The 21,495-nt window shown below is 37.7% G+C and overlaps 1 protein-coding gene across 1 annotated transcript; it reads left to right on the plus strand.

Annotated features, from left to right (window-relative positions):
- Positions 1-2,114: 2,114 nt before the first annotated feature.
- LOC125146493 (olfactory receptor 56B1-like) lies at positions 2,115-3,098 on the plus strand. The gene has a single exon (XM_047823227.1). It carries the CDS (start codon positions 2,115-2,117, stop codon positions 3,096-3,098), a length of 984 nt encoding a protein of 327 aa, XP_047679183.1.
- The last annotated feature ends 18,397 nt before the right edge of the window (positions 3,099-21,495 follow it).

Consider the following 21,495-nt stretch of genomic DNA (forward strand, 5'->3'; position numbering starts at 1 on the left):
AATATAAGGTGTGATGATCTAGAAGTGATCTCATTTATAAAACAGCTGCTAGATTGTCTTCAGGATGAATATATTAACTGTCTTACGTACCAGGATCACACTCCATGTCCTGCTAACCTTTAAGTGCTAAAAGAAATTGAAAACACTTATTTCCTTTCTGTAAACTCAAATCTGCTCCTTCTCTTAACTGTATCACACTAATATCTATCAGGAGAAAACATCAAAGATACAAGGCTGTGTCTTTGATATGAGGATATATAATAATAAATATTTGGCAAAAATACCAGACCCCATACAGTCAAGTGGGTCACACGTCCAAGTTCTCAAGATGGAGCTATGAAGCTGAACTCCTCAGGAGTTCTGATCTAAAAGTCCAGAGTCAAAGTAGCTTCATCTTCAAGCCTCTTTTGTGTTTGTTTGGTTAAAATTTGCTGTGAACACATGTAGATGATTTTAGTGTTCACCAAATTACGTTACTGTTAAAGAAGGAAGATTTTCCCCAAGATTAAGGGGTACATGTTTACCCAAACTTACAGGTGGCAAGACATTTCTGAAGAAAAAATACATCTAGTTGCTGACATGATCTTCTCTTGTTGGTGTTAACACAAGAGAATTTTAATTTCTTTCAGATATGCCCTTCTATATTTAAAGGTAGTTATATGAAGAATAAATCCACAACTGCCTTTTGTGCTATAAAGGAATTTAAACTATTTGAAAGAAAGGGTGAAGGCATGAATCATTCTAAGCAAGGGAATACCAGTTTTAGGAAGATCAGATGGCTGAGCAAAAGAAGGAAGCATGAGTAGAGGCACAAGTGACCAGGTAAGACTCAGAAGTAGCATTGCTGAGGAGAAAGGCTGCATGATGAAGTAGGGGAGGAAACCACAGGACAAGGGAGCAATTGTTGGCCAAAAGGAAAGGCTTTCTTGTTATTTTAAGGCTTGGCTGCTTGGGCTTCTGAACAGAATAAAAAGTACATGAAAAACACGAGCTTCTGAAGAAAGATGAGTCTAGTTTTGAACATGAATCTGAATATACAATGGCAGTTTCTTCAACATATGGGCAAGTAATTCTTGTTTGCTAATAAAATCAAAATCATCTTACTACCAGTGCCTAACTCTTGTATTTATATGGCTTTATAGATTCTTTAGGACTACACTAGAAAAGAAATCTATGGTTTGTCTCTATTAAGTCACTCCTTAAATCAACAAATTCAGTCATGATCATTTAACTTTCCAAGCTATCCTTTTCTGAATTTTTCAGAAGTCCATACAAATCAGAATATAAAAAAAATAGTTAGGGGTGCCTGGGTGTCTCAGTCGGTTAAGCATCCAACTTCAGCTCAGGTCAGGATCTTGCGGTTAGTGAGTCCGGGCCCAGCATTGGACTCTGTGCTGAGAGTTCAGAGTCTGGAGCCTTCTTCGGATTCTGTGTCTCACTCTCTCTCTGCCCCTTCCCTGCTCACACTCTGTCTGTCTTTCTTAAAATAACAAATAAACATTAAAATTTTTTTAAAAGTTATTTCTCTTCCAATTTGCACCATACTTACGCGTGAAAATCTTTATAGTCTGTGGTATAAAATTTGAGGAGGCTATATAAAACATAAATGGACTTCTATAACAACCTGAATAGTACAGCTAGAAAAATTCATCTCCATATTTCTGTATTTTAAAAAATTTTCCGTGTTGTTAATTAATAAAAACCTGAATTAATATTGAGACAAATATGAAGAAAACAAACACATCCACTTGATTCCACAAAATTTCTGAGGAAATAAAGAAAATTCAAAAAGAAAAAAAAGTAGAATCCTATGTATGTGATGGTCCCAAATTGAGATAACTGGGGATAAGGCAAATGGAGACGTGAGACGCATGCTGCATTGTCCCTCAATAGTCAACCGTGATAATTGCTCCTTATAAGTTTCGATTCTACTATAACACCTCCAGAACTTCATGGTACTTTATCTTAAATTACAGTAAGGGATGTACAACAGAGTTCATTTGGTTACAGCACCAACTATGCGACGTGGAGATAGGTGAAAAATAATGTTTGATGATAATATGGCTCAAAGAAAGCAACGTTGAAACCCATCTTTTTTTTTCTCTTAGGAAACAATGTCTGCATCTCTGAAAGGCTCTAATAGCTCCAAGTTCCAGGTGTCTGAGTTCATCCTGATGGGACTCCCAGGCATTCACAGCTGGCAACACTGGCTCTCCTTACCATTGGCAATACTCTACCTCTCAGCAATTGGTGCTAATATCCTCATCCTCGTCACCATCTGCCAGGACCCTGCTCTTCAGCAGCCTATGTACTCTTTCCTAGGCATCCTCTCTGTGGTGGACATGGGCCTGGCCACCACCATCATTCCCAAGATCTTGGCCATCTTCTGGTTTGATGCGAAGGTCATCAGCCTTCCTGAATGTTTTGCTCAGATCTATGCCATTCACTGCTTTGTGGGCATGGAGTCGGGTATCTTCCTCTGCATGGCTTTTGATAGATATATAGCTATTTGTCACCCTCTTCGCTACCCATCAATTGTCACCAAGGCCTTAATCTTAAGAGCTACTGTGTTCATGGTACTAAGAAACGGTTTGCTTTCCCTTCCAGTGCCAGTGCTAGCAGCCCAGCGTAATTATTGTTCCAGGAATGAGATTGAGCACTGCCTGTGCTCTAATCTTGGGGTCACCAGCCTGGCTTGTGATGACAGGAGGCCAAACAGCATCTGCCAATTGGTTCTGGCATGGCTTGTAATGGGGAGTGACCTAGGTCTTATAATATTGTCATACATTTTGATTCTGCGCTCTGTACTTAAACTGAATTCTGCTGAAGCTTCCTCCAAAGCTCTGAGCACTTGTAGCTCCCATCTGATCCTTATCCTATTCTTCTACACTGTTGTTGTAGTGATTTCAGCAACTCATCTGGCAGAAACTAAGGTCCCTTTGGTTCCAGTTCTACTCAATGTGCTGCACAACATCATCCCCCCTTCCCTCAACCCTATGGTTTATGCACTTAGGACCAAAGAACTTAGGGCAGGCTTCCAAAAGGTGTTTTGTTTGAGCTTAGAAAAGAAAACAAAGCACCAGAGACCTTCCCCATGATGTACATGAACTTCAGCTCCTTCTAAGATGGATAGCAGAATTTCAAATATGAAGGGGGAAGTGAATTGCCTTTGAGATATCTTTTTCACATTGTAAAAGCATCTGGAAACAACAACAAAAACATTCCAATTAGCTCCAAAATATTGACAGGAGCTGAATATATTGGAGGAGAAGTATTTTCTACCAAACCAAATGGAATAAAAACTAGAATTTGTGATTTATATCTCTCCCCGCAAATAAAAATTAACATAACAAAAACACACAACCAAGAAATAAGTGATTGGGACGTGAGTTATAGATCATGCTTGTTTATTGATAGCTGTACCTTGGGAACAATGTCTGTCTGACTGAACAAGTGTCATTCCAGTAATGTGTCTACAGAGGGAGGAATAGAAAATACTTCAGATGAACAAAGCCAAATCAGTCTATGATGGCGCTTGGGATGGAATAGGGCAAGATGACCAGACTTCGATAAACAGAACCCAAAAGATACAGATCGATTTACTAAGTCTAAAGATAAAAGCCTATTGGCAATTCTGGCTTTCAATGAAAAACTTTTTTTATATTCTAAGGTCATATTTGATGCTTTTATACACACTGAACATTAATACGCTCCTTGAAATTCCAAAGCTAAAATTTTAAATTATGAATAAACCATTTACTTTAAACAGAAAATGGAAAAGTCATTTTAGCGAGTTGCCATATGATTTAAGTGTAAATTTGAAAAACTCTCATTTTAAAACTTTCCTTTTGTATTAATAAACTGAGAAAGTGAATAATTGTTTTTATGGTTTGTGTTGTAAAGACACCTTATCAAAGCTGGAAATGAAACAATATGACACAATTAGCTTAGTACACACTATCAAGCTTTTTATTTCCCCAGAGTGATCTTGACCTAAGAGTTTTGTTAGAATTCTCTTTTTCTGATCTTAATATATTCTCCCCAATTGTTTGGTATTCTGTTTACCTAAAATAAATGTGTGTGTGTGTGTGTGTGTGTGTGTGTGGCAGTTTTTAAACTTATGTATATAGTTTTCACTCTGATATACTCTTTTGTACCACATATATAATATTAAAACTTAATTAGAATTATATTTAAATTAATGTTCAGCTTATATCATTTATATTTACTGACAAATCAATATATTTGTTTGACTTTTGTCATCTTACTGTTTCTTTGCACTTTCTTTGTATTTTCTTTACCTACTTTATCATTGGAATTCTTTATTTATTTATCTTTTCTAATAATCTTTTTTTTCTATATATGAAATTTATGTCAAATCGGTTTCCATACAATACCCAGTGCTCATCCCAAAAGGTGCCCTCCTCAATACCCATCACCCACCCTCCCCTCCCTCCCACCCCCCATCAACCCTCACTTTGTTCTCAGTGTTTAAGAGTCTTATGCTTTGGCTTTCTTCCACTCTAACCTCTTTTTTTTTTTCTTCCCCTCCCCCATGGGTTTTTGTTAGGTTTCTCAGGATCCACATAAGAGTGAAAACATATGGTATCTGTCTTTCTCTGTATGGCTTATTTCACTTAGCATCACACTCTCCAGTTCCATCCACGTTGCTACAAAAGGCCATATTTCATTCTTTCTCATTGCCACATAGTACTCCATTGTGTATATAAACCACAATTTCTTTATCCATTCATCAGTTGATGGACATTTAGGCTCTTTCCATAATTTAGCTATTGTTGAAAGTGCTGCTATAAACATTGGGGTACAAGTGCCCCTATGCATCAGTACTCCTGTGTCCCTTGGGTAAATTCCTAGCAGTGCTATTGCTGGGTCATAGGGTAGGTCTATTTTTAATTTTCTGAGGAACCTCCACACTGTTTTCCAGAATGGCTGCAACAGTTTGCATTCCCACCAACAGTGCAAGAGGGTTCCCGTTTCTCCACATCCTCACCAGCATCTATAGTCTCCTGATTTGTTCATTTTGGCCACTCTTACTGGCGTCAGGTGATATCTGAGTGTGGTTTTGATTTGTATTTCCCTGATGAGGAGCGACGTTGAGCATCTTTTCATGTGCATGTTGGCCATCCGGGTGTCTTCTTTAGAGAAGTGTCTATTCATGTTTTCTGCCCATTTCTTCACTGGGTTATTTGTTTTTCGGGTGTGGAGTTTGGTGAGCTCTTTATAGATTTTGGATACTAGCCCTTTGTCCGATATGTCATTTGCAAATATCTTTTCCCATTCCGTTGGTTGCCTTTTAGTTTTGTTGGTTGTTTCCTTTGCTGTGCGGAAGCTTTTTACCTTCATAAGGTCCCAGTAGTTCATTTTTGCTTTTAATTCCCTTGTCTTTGTTGATGTGTCAAGTAAGAAATTGCTGTGGCTGAGGTCAGAGGTTTTTTTCCTGCTTTCTCCTCTAGGATTTTGATGGTTTCCTGTATCACATTCAGGTCCTTCATCCATTTTGAGTTTATTTTTGTGAATGGTGTAAGCAAGTGGTCTACTTTCATTCTTCTGCATGTTGCTGTCCAGTTCTCCCAGCACCATTTGTTAAAGAGACTGTCTTTTTTCCATTGGATATTCTTTCCTGTTTTGTCAAATATTAGCTGGCCATACGTTTGTGGGTCTAGTTCTGGGGTTTCTATTCTATTCCATTGGTCTATGTGTCTGTTTTTGTGCCAATACCATGATGTCTTGATGATGACAGCTTTGTAGTAGAGGCTAAAGTCTGGGATTGTGATGCCTCCTGCTTTGGTCTTCTTCTTCAAAATTACTTTGGCTATTCGGGGCCTTTTGTGGTTCCATAAAAATTTTAGGATTGCTTGTTCTAACTTTAAGAATGCTGGTGCAACTTTGATTGGGATTGCATTGAATGTGTAGATAGCTTTGGGTAGTATTGAGATTTTAACCATATTTATTCTTCCAACCCATGAGCACGGAATGTTTTTCCATTTCTTTATATATTCTTCAATTTTCTTCATAAGCTTTCTATAGTTTTCAGCATACAGATCTTTTACATCTTTGGTTAGATTTATCCCTAGGTATTTTATGCTTCTTGGTGCAATTGTGAATGGGATCAGTTTCTTTATTTGTCTTTCTGTTGCTTCATTGTTAGTGTATAAAAATGCAACTGATTTCTGTACATTGATTTTGTATCCTGCAACTTTGCTAAATTCATGTATCAATTCTAGCAGACTTTTGGTGGAGTCTATCGGATTTTCCATGTATAATACCATGTCATCTGCAAAATGTGAAAGCTTAACTTCATCTTTGCCAATTTTGATGCCTTTGATTCCCTTTTGTTGTCTGATTGCTGATGCTAACACTTCCAACACTATGTTAAACAACAGCGGTGAGAGTGGACATCCCTGTCGTGTTCCTGATCTCATGGGGAAAGCTCTCAGTTTTTCCACATTGAGGATGATGTTAGCTGTGGGCTTTTCATAAATGGCTTTTATGATCTTTAAGTATGTTCCTTCTATCCCGACTTTCTCAAGGGTTTTTATTAGGAAACGTTGCTGAATTTTGTCAAATGCCTTCTCTGCATCGATTAACAGGATCATATGGTCCTTATCTTTTCTTTTATTAATGTGATGTATCACATTGATTGATTTGTGAATGTTGAACCAGCCCTGCAGCCCACGAATGAATCCCACTTGATCAGGTGAATAATTCTTTTTATATGCTGTTGAATTCGATTTGCTAGTATCTTATTGAGAATTTTTGCATCCATATTCATCAGGGATATTGGTCTGTAGTTCTCTTTGTTTACTGGGTCTCTGTCTGGTTTAGGAATCAAAGTAATACTGGCTTCACAGAATGAGTCTGGAAGTTTCCCTTCCTTTTCTATTTTTGGAATAGCTTGAGAAGGATAGGTATTATCTCTGCTGTAAATGTCTGGTAGAACTCCCCAGGGAAGCCATCTGGTCCTGGACTCTTATTTGTTGGGAGATTTTTGATGACTGATTCAATTTCTTTGCTGGTTATGGGTCTGTTCAAGCTTTCTATTTCCTCCTGATTGAGTTTTGGAAGTGTGTGGGTGTTTAGGAATTTGTCCATTTCTTCCAGGTTTTCCAGTTTGTTGGCATATAGTTTTTCATAGTATTCCCTGATAATTGCTTGTATCTCTGAGGGATTGGTTGTAATAATTTCATTTTCATTCATGATTTTATCTATTTGGGTCATCTCCCTTTTCTTTTTGAGAAGCCTGGCTAGAGGTTTATCAATTTTGTTTATTTTTTCAAAAAACCAACTCTTGGTTTCATTGATCTGCTCTACAGTTTTTTTAGATTCTATATTGTTTATTTCTGCTCTGATCTTTATTATTTCTCTTCTTCTGCTGGTTTAGGCTGCCTTTGCTGTTCTGCTTCTATTTCCTTTAGGTGTGCTGTTACATTTTGTATTTGGGATTTTTCTGTTTCTTGAGATAGGCCTGGATTGCAATGTATTTTCCTCTCAGGACTGCCTTCGCTGCGTCCCAAAGCGTTTGGATTGTTGTATTTTCATTTTCGTCTGTTTCCATATATTTTTTAATTTCTTCTCTAATTGCCTGGTTGACCCACTCATTCTTTAGTAAGGTGGTCTTTAACCTCCGTGCTTTTGGAGGTTTTCCAGACTTTTTCCAGTGGTTGATTTCAAACTTCATAGCATTGTGGTCTGAAAGAGTGCATGGTATGATCTCAATTCTTGTATCCTTATGAAGGGCTGTTTTGTGACCCGGTATGTGATCTATCTTGGAGAATGTTCCATGTGCACTCGAGAAGAAAGTATATTCTGTTGCTTTGGGATGCAGAGTTCTAAATATATCTGTCAAGTCCATCTGATCCAATGTATCATTCACGGCCCTTGTTTCTTTATTGACCGTGTGTCTAGATGATCTACCCATTGTTGTAAGTGGAGTGCTAACATCCCCTGCAATTACCACATTCTTATCAATAAGGTTGCTTATGTTTGTGAGTAATTGTTTTATATATATATGTGGGCTCCCATATTTGGCACATAGACATTTATAATTGTTAGCTCTTCCTGATGGATAGACCCTGTAATTATTATACAATGCCCTTCTTCATCTCTTGTTACAGCCTTTAATTTAAAGTCTAGTTTGTCTGATCTAAGTATGGCTACTCCAGCTTTCTTTTGACTTCTAGTAGCATGATAAATAGTTCTCCATCCCCTCACTTTCAATCTGAAGGTGTCTTAAGGTCTAAAATGTGTCTCCTGTAGATAGCAAATAGATGGGTCTTGTTTTTTATCCATTCTGATATCCTATGTCTTTTGGTTGGAGCATTTAGTCCATTTATGTTCAGTGTTATTATAAAAAGATATGGGTTTAGAGTCATTGTGATGTCTGTATGTTTCATGCTTGTAGCAATGTCTCTGGTACTTTGTCTCACAGGATCCCCCTTAGGATCTTTTGTAGGGCTGGTTTAGTGGTGACGAATTTGTTCAGTTTTTGCTTGTTTGGGAAGACCTTTATCTCTCCTTCTATTCTAAATGACTGACTTGCTGGATAAAAGATTCTCGGCTGCATATTTTTTCTGTTCATCGCATTGAAGATCTCCTGCCATTCATTTCTGGCCTGCCAAGTTTCAGTAGAGAGATCCGTCACGAGACTTATAGGTCTCCCTTTATATGTTAGAGCACGTTTATCCCTTGCTGCTTTCAGAATTTTCTCTTTATCCTTGTATTTTGCCAGTTTCACTATGATATGTCGTGCAGAAGATCGATTCAAGTTACGTGTGAAGGGAGTTCTCCGTGCCTCTTGGATTTCAGTGCTTTTTTCCTTCCCCAGATCTGGGAAGTTCTCAGCTATGATTTCTTCAAGTACACCTTCAGCACCTTTCCCTCTCTCTTCCTTCTCTGGAATACCAATTACGCATAGATTATTTCTCTTTAGTGCATCACTTAGTTCTCTAACTTTCCCCTCATACTCCTGGATTTTTTTATCTCTCTTTTTCTCAGCTTTCTCTTCTTCCATAATTTTATCTTCTAGTTCACCTATTCTCTCCTCTGCCTCTTCAATTCCAGCCGTGGTCATCTCCATTTTATTTTACAGCTCGTTTATAGAACTTTTTAGCTCCTCCTGACTGTTCCTTAGTCCCTTGATCTCCATAGCAAAAGATTCTCTGCTGTCCTCTATACTTTTTTCCAGCCCAGCGATTAATTTTATGGCTATTATTCTAAATTCATTTTCTGTTATATTGTTTAAATCGTTTTTGATCATTTTGTTAGTTGTTGTTATTTCCTGGAGATTCTTTTGAGGGGAATTCTTCCGTTTCGTCATTTTGGATAGTCCCTGGAGCGGTGCCAAACTGCCGGGCACTTCCCCTGTGCTGTCTTGAATAATTTGCGTTGGTCGGCGGGCCGCGGTCAGACCTGATGTCTGCCCCCAGCCCACCGCTGGGGCCACAGTCAGACTGGTGTGTGCCTTCTCTTCACCTCTCCTAGGGGCAGGATTCACTGTGGGGTGCCATGGCTTGTCTGGGCTACTTGCACACTGCCAGGCTAGTGGTGCTGGGGATCTGGTGTATTAGCTGCGGTGGATTGGAAAGGTGCACTGGGGCAGGAGATGCAGGCTCAGCTTGCTTTTCCTTTCAAGATCCGCTTCAGGAGGGGTCCTGCGGCACCGGAAGGTAGTCAGACCCGCCAGAGGGATGGATCTACAGAAGCAAGGCTTAGGGTGTTTGTGCGTACAAGAAAGTTCCCTGGCAGGAACCGGTTCCCTTTGGGATTTTGGCTGGGGGATGGGCGTGGGAGAGGGCGCTGGCCAGCGCCTTTGTTCCCTGCTATGCTGCGCTCTGTCATCCCAGGCTCAAGAACTCTCCTTCCCGTTGTCCTCCAGCCCTCCTGCTCTCTGAGGAGAGCTGTTAACTTATAACCTTCTAGATGTTAAGTCCCGCTTGCTGTCAGGACACACTCCATCCGTCCCCTATGCTTTTACAAGCCAGACTTGGGGGGTCTGCTTGGCCAGCAGGCTGCCCCTCCACCCCAGCTCCCTCCCGCCAGTCCCTGTAGTACAAACCTCCTCTCTGCCCTTCCTACTCTCTTCTGTGGACCTCTCGTCTGCACTTGCTCCAGAGAATCCGTTTTGCTAGTCTTCTGGAAGTTTTCTGGGTTATTTAAGCAGATGTACACGGAATCTAAGTGATCAGCAGGACGTAGTGAGCCCAGCGTCCTCCTACATCACCATCTTCCCCTCAAAAAATCTTTTCAAATAATCTTAAGGAAGATGTCCTGTATTGCTTTTTCCTGTAATAGTTTTTTTTTATGCATTCCAAGTAAGAATAATTGATGATAATTTACTAGTTATAAAATTCAAGTATAAAATGTCATTTGTTTATATATATATATTTATTTATTTATCCATCTATTAGTTATTTTTTAATGTTTATGTATTTATTTTTAAGAGACAGAGAGTGGGGAAGGGGCAGAAAGAGAAGGAGAGAGAGAATCCCAAGCAGGCTCTACCCTGCCCATGAGGGGCTCGATCTCATGAACCATGAGATCATGACCTGAGTCAAAATCGGGAGTAGGATGCTTAACTGAGTTGACCATGCATCCCAGTAATATCTGAATCGTTTAATTTGTGTTTATTTATTTATTTCAAGAGAGGGAGAGAGAGACAGAGAGAATGAATGGAGGAGGGGCAGAGAGAGAGCGAGAGGGAGAGAGAGAATCCCAAGCAGGCTCCATGCTCAGTGCAGAGACTGATGGCGGGACTCGATCTCACAACCATGAGATCTTGACCTGACCTGAATTCAAGAGTCACTCACTTAACCAATTGAGCCACCCAGTGCCCCTCCATCTATTATTTATTTTTAAAAAATGTATTGAGTCTCTTATATGTTCCATATGGTTTGCTAGACACTGAGGATGTAATTATAAGTACAAAATGCCCTCAGTATCAAGCTTCATTGAATGTTGGAAATTTCTACATTTATATTGATATTTATAGTATCATGAGGTAAATAAAATGAAAGAATAATTCTTCAAACAAATCAATTCCTTACCTGCAATCATGGTTGTTTGTAACAACGTTATTTAAAGATTATTTAGAGGATATGTCACTATTATCACATCCAAGGGACATTTGAGTCTTTCTGAAGGTTTTCCTTGAAGAATGAATAGGAATTACCTACATTGGAGGGGGACCGACAGGGAGCAACAAAAGGACACAAGACCTTGTGTCCCAAAACCAAGGCTATCAGTGAGATGTGAGTAGGAAATAGCAAATAGCAACAAGAGGCAACACTGTCATTTTCGTTTCAATCCTTCAGAATCCTATTAATGCTTCAGGTCTAAGAGTACTTGTTCTTTTCTCTTAGAAGCTTCTCCTGAGATGAGCCTGGATACCCACATGCTCCTATGCCACCAAGTATAACTTTAAGATTGCAACGACATGAGAAGAGGCCCTTGAAGACCATGCTCATCACATGTCCAACTTGTGTTTCCTTGCTATTCCAAATCATGTTATCTTTGGCAAATCTCATCTGTCCTCTCTTGGCATCATATGTGATACAGAATTTCCATGTGACTATTTCCCCTATTTGATGATCTTATTTATTTATTTATTTATTTATTTTAACGTTTATTTATTTTTGGGACAGAGAGAGACAGAGCATGAACGGGGTTGGGGCAGAGACAGAGGGAGACACAGAATCAGAAACAGGCTCCAGGCTCAGAGCCATCAGCCCAGAGCCTGACGTGGGGCTCGATCTCACGGACTGCGAGATCGTGACCTGGCTGAAGTCGGACGCTTAACCGACTGCGCCACCCAGGCGCCCCCTGATGATCTTAAAATAGTCAAATTTTTTTGATGGAGGGTAGAATTAATATTTCCTCTGATGGCACATAGAAGAGACTTTGTTTAGTGGCAAACTCAGTTGCTTTCCATGGCATTTACTTTTGAAAACATGCCAAAATTGCAGTCAGTCTGAAAGAATATACAAATATAGGTATTGAGTATTTGAAATGTTGTAGCATGTTTTACCATACTATCTCCTTCATTTTCTCAGCAATATATTTCATTTTGTTCTTGATAAATTATAATATACAGGTACAATTTCACAATTGCAGTTTGAGGAATCCTAACAACCTGGAATTCACATACCTGTTGACTATATATGGAAAAAGAATATTCACAGCACTTCACAAGAGCTCTCTACATTAGCCATACGTGCAGGTGGTTGTAGATTATTTATTCTCATTGTTATCTAGAATTTCATTGTGGGGTTTTATTTACCCATTCTAGCAATAATGGACATTTAGGCATTTTCCAGTTTTAGATTACTAATATATTACAATTATGCTACAAAGAACATCCTATGGATGTGTTTTCATAAAACTATGTACGCATTTTTGTTAGGAATGGACCTGGTGGTCATACATATATTCATCATTAGCAGATAGGCCAAAAATAATTAAAATCTACACTCCTACCCACATTTGTTCCATGTTTTCATCAATGCTTGGTATTATTAGTCTTTTTTCATCTCAGTGATTTAGTTTGATATGTATTGCTATGTCATGAGAGACTCCATTTCCATTCACTTTCCTAATGACCAGAGAAGTTGGTGCCTATTTACATGTTTAGTGGTACCTTTTGCTCCTCTTCTGTGAAAAGTGTAAGTAATCTGTCCCATCCCACCCCATTTATTATTATTGTAGAAGTTGAAGACCGTGTTAAGCAAAGATGAGAAGACAAAGACAGTTAACAGAGGGTAAATTTGAGTGTGATAGATTTCAAAGTGTTTGCAGAGACTCTTATACCCTGAATTAAAAAGAACACAGCTGGGGTGCCTGGGGGGGCTCAAGTAGTTAAGCGTCCAACTCCTGATTTTGGCTAAAGTCATGATCTCACAGTTTGTGAGTTTGAGCCTGACCTTGGGCTCTGTGCTGACAGTGCAGACCTTGCTTGAGATCCTTTCTCTCTCCCTCTCTCTGTGTTCCTCCCTGCTTGTGTTCTTTCTCTCAAAATGAATGAATAAACTTTAAAAAATATTTTTAAAAAAGAACATAGCTGAGGAGTAAATTTGGCCTTGAGAATGGAATTGCAAAACTCAATAGTCATTTAATGTGCAGCAAGACAGGTATCTTATACTAAGGACTTGTTCTTGGTCTGGAAAACCTGGGATTCTGAAAAATGGGATGTGGATTCTGGATGGATGCCCATTGAGGATTTGGCTCTGCATATCTCTGAATCATTAAAGAGTTTGGTCTACCCCTTTATTTGTAAGAGCTAGTGCTACCTTAATGCGGGAAGGTGAAGGAAGACACCTCAATGAAGATGTGTGTCTCCTGGTACGGTTATTACCCTCTCAAGGTTTCCAAGCTGGTAACTAAGGTTAAACCTCGTTGTGATTATACTATGAGTGAGTTGCAAGAGAAAGATAGTATGTCTTAACAGGAGTCAAGATATTGGAATTTAAGGGTGCTTGATCGAGGAAACCAGATCATAAGACATGAGAGCATAGGAGAAGGGGCATCTGGATAGCTCATTCGGTTAAGGATCTGGCTCTTGATTTGGGCTCAGGTCATGATCTCACAGTTCATTTATTTATTTATTTATTTATTTGATTAAATTCAAGTTAGTTAACATACAGCACAGTCTTGGCTTCCGAAGTAGAACCCAGCGATTCATCACTTACATATAACACCCAGTGCTCATCCCAACAAGTACCCTCCTTAATACCCATCACCCATTTAGCCCATCCCCCACCCACTTCCCCACTAGTAACCCTCAGTTTCTTCTCTGCATTTAAGAGTCTCTGATGGTTTGCTCCATCTCTGTTTTTATCTTATTTGTCCTTCCCTTCCCCTGTGTTCATCTGTTTTGTTTCTTAAATTCTACATATGAGTAAATTCATATGATATTTGTCTTTCTCTGAGTAGTAGACACTTTTTCATCGCTGAGTAGTATACCACCTCATCTTTATCCATTCATCAGTTGATGGACATTTGGTCTATTTCCATAAATTTTCTATTGTTGATAGGGGTGCTATAAACATTGGGGTGCATATGCCCCTTCGAATCAGCATTTTTGTATCCTACTAAATACATAGTAGTGCAATTGCTGGGCTGTAGGGTAGTTCTACTTTTAATTTTTTGAGAAACCTCCATGCTGTTTCCCACAGTGGCTGCACCAGTTTGCATTTCCACCAGCAGTGCAAAAGGGTTCTCCTTTCTCCACATCTTTACCAACATCTGTTGTTTCCTGAGTTGTTCATTTTAGCCATTCTGACAGCTGTGAAGTGGTATCTTTGTGGTTTTGATTTGTATTTCCCTGATGAGGAGTGATGTTGAGCATCTTTTCATGTGTCTGTCGGTCATATGGATGTCTTCTTTAGAAAAGTGTCTATTCATCTCTTCTGCCCATTTCTTCACTGGATTATTTGTTTTATGGGTGCTGAGTTTCATAAGTTCTTTACAGACATTGGATACTAACCCTTTATCCAATACGTCATTTGCAAATATTTTCTTTCATTCCATTCTTTGCCTTTAGTTTCATTGAATGATGTTTTATTCAATCATAATAACCCTATTTTGGAATGATTAATTATATAATATTAGAAGAAAATATCAGTATATGTTGCAGTACATTATCATCACTTTTAGTTAAACCATATATAATACATGCATATCAACACATTTACATATATGTAATTCTAAAATCAGGATAAAAATATAACAGATTCCTTCTGAATTGGAGAACTATAAGTGCTTTTTGATCTCCATTCTTTTTTCTCACGTTTTTAATGTATGTCGGTATTACTTGTTTTCCTATTTTATTTTATTTTATTTTTATTTTTATTTTTTTTAAATTTTTTTTCAACGTTTATTTATTTTTGGGACAGAAGGAGACAAAGCATGAACGGGGGAGGGGCAGAGAGAGAGGGAGACACAGAATCGGAAACAGGCTCCAGGCTCTGAGCCATCAGCCCAGAGCCCGACGCGGGGCTCGAACTCACGGACCGCGAGATCGTGACCTGGCTGAAGTCGGACGCTTAACCGACTGCGCCACCCAGGCGCCCCACTTGTTTTCCTATTTTAAACAGATAAACAATTAAAATCAGTAACTTTCCAAAAAATTATTGCTATCATCATGATTCTTTCAGGGTTTTATATTCATCTATTTTTTTCCTAACTTAATATGTAGGTGTAATAAGTCTCAACTTTTGTTCCCGTATTTTTTAGATTGCCATAATTGTCGTCTTTTCTTCTCTTAAAATCTACTCTTGAAATCAATATTACACTATGTGTTAACTAACTAGAGTTTAAATAAAATCTTGAAACAAAAATAAAACTAAACTAGGGACCATGTTTACATCTTTCTTAGCATAGCTTAGAGAGTAGAAAGTTTTAAATAAATAGCCATCAAATGGAAAGATGAAATAATACACGAATAAAAGAAGAAATTAGAAAAAGAATTTGTGTGTGAATGAGAAAAAAACTTCTCTGCTTAAGTGCTTTTGATCTATTTTTCCATTGGACAGGGGAGAAAAAGGAAACATAAATGTGTGCTGAATATCGAGTCCTAGTTTTAATTAAAAATAACTTGTGTTTGGGGCGCCTGGGTGGTTCAGTTGGTTAAGCTTTGACTTCAGCTCAGGTCATTATTTCACAGTTCATGAGTTAGAGCCCTGCGTTGGGCTCTGGGCTGACGGATCAGAGCCTGGAGCCTGCTTCAGATTCTGTGTCTCCCTCTCTCTGACCCTCCCCCACTTGTGCTCTGTCGCCCTCTCTGGCAAGAATCAACATTAAAAAATAAATTAAAAAAATAACTTGGGTTCAATTTCATTCTCTACTTTCCTGTACATATATGCTAACACACAAACACACACATATGAAATTATTCACTTATTTATGTATCAATATTTGGGCACTAATAATGGACAGTTATAGCTCTTTTTCTTCCTCCCGCAGAGGTTTAGCTTGATCCCCACATCAACACTTGTGTCTCCAATACTCTGACATGGTCCCTTGGGACACATGACATGCATTTTCCTTTAAAGTCTTGGTTCAGTAGTAAGATATCAAGGACGTTGAAGATTGGCTGCTACACATGCACAGTCATTCTAGGATTGTGATTTTTTTTTAACAAGATCCTAAATACCTGGACTAGACTGCATTCAGTCCACTGTTTTGCTATCCAGGAACTAAGGTATTTAAGACATACAAAAGGTATTTAGGACATACAAAAAAAAAAAGGTATTTAAGACATACAAAAGACATACAGAATTTTCTTTCTTTCTCTCTCTCTCTCTCTCTCTCTCTTTCTTTCTTTCCTTTTTTTTTCAATAGGCAGTAAGATAAGGCGAGAGGGGTTTGGGTATATATCAATTGCTTATTATTTTTCCAGAAGTAAATCTTCAATTTCATTCACATAATTTGAATGCAGAAATATTGTGTAGATTTGAGTGTTTTTATTAAATATGCGTTTTTCCAAATACGGCATTAAAATTCAGTATAACTTGATTGTGATTATGATCATCTACGTTACATCTCTATCTAAATAGGAATCTTTATGTCAGTGGTCGTGGAAGTTGGACAGGAATCACTCTCACGACAAGGAGAAATGGAAGAACAGTTAGAAAATAGTTCTCCACCATTAGATCAATGACCCGATCACTCTGGCTACTTACCTGTCCTGCCCCTGTTCCTCAAAATCAGAGTGCAATTTTCCTTTATTATTTTCTAGAGAGACTGAGCTATGGCTTTACTTCATTGTTTTTGGGTAGCAAAAAGCACATGGGTGTGCCTTTGCCACACCCTCATAGGCAAAGAAAAACATGGATGTAAAGAATTAAAGATGGTCTTGTGGAAAAACAAATTTTCTTACCTAGGGTTGAAGAATGAGACAGCAGGTGATATCAAAACTGCATTTTGTAAGTTTGGTGGTACTCATGTGTTAATATTACCATTCCAGTAACCCTGTCTACTGGCCAGAATAATATAGGTCAAATTTCCTTGTGGAAGAAATTGAATTCTCATGTATCAAAATTTTTAAAATTTGTTTTGAGAAAAGAAAACTGCTTAAATTTGTAGTTAATACTTAGTTCTTTAACTTAGATCTTGGAGAGTTTTGCAAATATATTGAAGTTGGGACCCAAATTATTGGGTAAGCATAAAGCCAGTTTTAGTGACTAAAGCTATGCAGATAAAAAGGAAATTGAAGAGTGTAAAGAGAATGTTTAGCATTTTTTATAAAATACATCCTTCCAAAGAGTGCATTTGTAATCCCAGAAAAATAGTTAGTTTTCAATTTAGTGGTACTTATGAGTTTTTAAAGTATTTATTTATTTTGAGAGACAGAGAGAGAGAGAGAGAGAGAGAGGCAGGGAGAGAAAATCCCAACCAGCCTCCATGCTGTGAACAATCAGCCATCAGTACAGACTCCCTCTCCCAGCCTGACCTCAGGACTGAGAGTTTAGGACTTGAGCTGATATCAAAGGTTGGACGCTCAACCTACTGAGCCATCCAGATAGACCTAGTGGTACTTATGTTTTTCTTGTTTTCTCTACCTGCCTCTTATACACAGATATATAGTTAAAATGCAATATATGTAAGGAAATATACTTGGATAAAAAACATAGTAACTTTTTCTCCAACCCAAGCAGTTCTTTCTGGGTAGAAATCAAGACACTGAACTAATATCGTTCACTCTTGTTATGAGACTCTAACTTCAAAAGCTGTAATATTGCATTGTGCACCTGCTGTTTACAAGTATAGTAACCAATGACTGAACATCACAGTTCAATCATTCAAGAGAGACTGTCCAATGTATTAAAATGGGATAGAGGGAGAAAAGAATAGTGATCCTTATAGACTAGTTTACACTCAATTTTAATAAGTTATTCAAAGATAATTTTATAAATCTTTTTTTTGATTACAAGTGTAACTGTGTGTGTATAATTTGTTTTAAATTTATATTTTTCTTGGGGCATCTGGGTGACTCAAGTGGTTAAGTGTCTGAATTTGGCTCAGGTCATGATCTCACGGTATCTGGTTTTGAGCCTGGTGTTGGGCTCTGTGCTGACAGCTCAGAGCCTGGAGCCTGCTTCAGATTCTGTGTCTCCCTCTCTCTCTGCCGCTCCCCTACTCACACTCTGTCTCACTCTCTCTCAAAAATAAATAAACATTACAAAATTAAATTTATATTTTTATTAATGACATATGTGTAACAAAACTTAGAATATACAATGTTACCTACAAATATAAATTATGAATTTACCAAGTCTAAAGATAAAAGCTTCTTGGCAGTTATGTTCTTCAGAGAAACATTTTTTTAAATTGCAAAGGTCGTATTTGTGGTTTTTATACAAATGAAAATTAATACATTCCTTGAAATTCCAAAGCTAAAATTTTAAATGATGAACAAAACATTTCTCTTAAACAGAAAATTGAAAGTCACTTTAACAAGCTGACATATGATTTAAGTGTAAATTTGAGAAGCCCTCATTTTAAAACTTTCCCTTTGTATTAATAAACTGAGAAAGTGAATTTAATTGTTTTTATGGCGTGGGTTGTAAAGAAACCTTATCAAACCTGGAAATGAAATAATCTGATACAATTAACTTTAATTACACACTGTCAAGATTTCTATTTTCCCAAAGTGATATTGACCAACATGTTTTGCTTTGAATTCTCTTTTCCTGACATTAACATATTCTCCCCAATTCTTTGATATCTTGTTTACTTAGAGAAGAATACAGATTTTAAACTTTTGTGTATAGCTTTCATTCTGATATACTGTTTTGTAATGCATATATAAGTTTTAAAGTTAATTAGAGTTATAATTAAATTAATGGGTAGTTCAAATAATTTATATTTACTGACAAACCAGTATGTCTCTTCCACTTTTGTCATCTTTTTTTTTCTTTGCACATTCATTCTTTGTATTTCCTTTATTTCCATAGTTTATCATGGGAATGCTTTATTTATTTGTCTTTCCTAATAGTCTTCAGTAAGTTGTTCTTTATTGCTTTTCCTATAGTAGTTACTTTTATGCCTTCCAAGTAATAATATTTAGATTATAGCTACTAATTATAAAATTCAAGTGTAAATGTTATTTGTGTATTTATTTGTGCATTCATTTATCCATCTATTATTCATTTTTTAAATGTGTATTAGTTTCTAAGAGAGAGAGAAAGAGAGAGAGTGCACAAGTGGGGGATGAGTAGAGAGAGAGAATCCCGAGCAAGCTCTGCACTGTCAACACAGATCCCAACACAGGGCTCGATCTCATGAACATTGAGATCATGACCTGAGTCGAAATCAAGAGTAGGATGCTTAACCAACTGAGCCACCCAGGGATCCCAGTAATATCTTAATCATTTTTTAATGTTTATTTATTTATTTTGAGGATGGAGAGAGAGAGAGAAAAAGAGGGAGAGAGAGAGAGAGAGAGAGAGAGAGAGAGTATGATGGGGTAGGGACAGAGAAAAGAGACAGAGAGAATTTCCAGCAGGCTCCAGGTAGGAAACCTTTCCCAGTGAAAAACTCCTGCCATTGCCAGGACATCAGACTATGAGTCTCTGCCCCTGACCACAGTTAAGTACTAAAACCTTGGCATGCTCACACTGGCTAAATCCCAAAGCATCCCATGGAACATCCCTTTTTTTAAAAAAAAAAAAAACTTATTTTTAAATTTATTTATTTATTTTGAGAGAGACAGAGACATCATGATGGGGGGCGGGGTGGGGGCAGAGAGAGAGGAAGTGAGAGAATCTCAAGCAGGATATGTGCTGCCAGCACAGAACCCAATGGCGGGGGGGGGGGGGGGGGGGTTGAACTAATGAAACCATGAGATCATGACCTGAGCTGAAACCAAGAGTCAGATGCTTAACCAATTAAGCCACCCTGGTACCCCTTTTTTAAAAAAATGTTGTTAAGTTTATTCCAATGGCTCATCCTTAATCTTTTCTTATGTTGTTTTGGCAATATTTTGTACAAGGGATTTACTCTTTTCTCTGTCCTAGGAGGAAATAAAGGCTTGGAGAAGCTTTTCAAAGGGATTAGGGCTAGAATTAGAGAAGATAGGGTTTGTGTGGTGATTTACAAGTGACCTCATTTTCAAAACAGCTGCTAGATTGTCTTCAGGATGAATATATTAGCTGTCTTATGTAGCAGGATCACACTCCATGTCTTGCCAACCTTTAAGTGCTAAAAAAAATGGAAAACACTTATTTCTTTTCTGTGAACCCAAATCTGCTCCTTCTCTTAACTGTGTCACACTAATATCAATCAAGAGAAAACATCAAAGATACAAGGCTGTGTCTTTGATATGATGATATATAATAATAAGTGAGTATTTGACAAAAAAACCCAGACCCCATACAGTCAAGTGGGTCACACACGTCCAAGTTCTCGAGATGGAGCTGTGAAGTTGAATTCCTCAGGAGTTCTGACCTAAAAGTCCAGAGTCAAACTAGTTTCACCTCCAAGCCTCTTTGTGTCTGTTTGGTTAAAATCTCCTGCGCATACATATAATTTTCGTGTTCACCAAATTACATTACCGTTAAAGAAGGATGATTTCCCCATAATTAGGCGGTACATGTTTACCTAAACAGCAGGCAAGACATTTCTGAAAAAAAAAATGCATCTAGTTGCTAACATGAATCTTTTTTGGTTGGTGATAATATGAGAGAATTTTAATATTTCTTCAGATTTGTTTTTCTATATTTAAAAATAATTATATAAAAATAAATCCATAACTGCCTTATGTGCTAGAAGGAATTTAAACTATTTGAAAGAAAGGGTGAGGACATGGATCATTCTAAGCAAGAGAATACCAGTTTTAGGAATTTCAGGTGGCTGAGCAAAGGAAGGAAGCATGAGGCACGAGTGAGCAGGTAAGGCTCAGAAGCAGCAACACTCAGGAGACGGGCTGCATGATGAAGAGGAAGAAACCACAGGAGAAGGGAGCAATTGTTGGCCAAAAGAAAAGGCTCGTTTGTTATTTTCAGGCTTGGCTGGTTGGGATCCTGAATAGAATAAAAAGTACATGAAAAACACCAGCGGGAAGAAAGATGAGTCTAGTTTTAAACATGATGAATCTGAATATACAATGACAGTTTCTTCAATATATGGGCAAATAATTCTTGTTTGTTAATAAAATCAAAATTATACTACCTGTGTCTAATTCCTGTATTTATATAGCTTTGTAGATTCTCTAGGACTAAATTAGAAAAAAATTTCTAAGATCTGTCTCTATTAAGTCACCCCTTAAATCAACAAATTCAGTCATGATCACTTAATTTTTCAAGCTAGTCTTTTGTGATCTTCTTAGAAGTCGATATGAAGTCAAATATTAAAAAGAGTTATTCCTCTTCTAATTTGCATCATACTTATGTTTGAAAATCCTTAAAGTCTGTGATATAAAATTTGTGGAGGCTACATAAAACCTTAAGGGACATCTATAACAACTAGGAATGGTGAAACTAC

Source organism: Prionailurus viverrinus, chromosome D1 (assembly GCF_022837055.1).
Source record: "Prionailurus viverrinus isolate Anna chromosome D1, UM_Priviv_1.0, whole genome shotgun sequence".
In the NCBI taxonomy this organism is placed as follows: Eukaryota; Metazoa; Chordata; class Mammalia; order Carnivora; family Felidae; genus Prionailurus; species Prionailurus viverrinus.

Bases quoted from the DNA above. Each gene is read 5' to 3' on its own strand.
- LOC125146493 (XM_047823227.1), top strand. From the start codon at position 2,115: ATGTCTGCATCTCTGAAAGGCTCTAATAGCTCCAAGTTCCAGGTGTCT.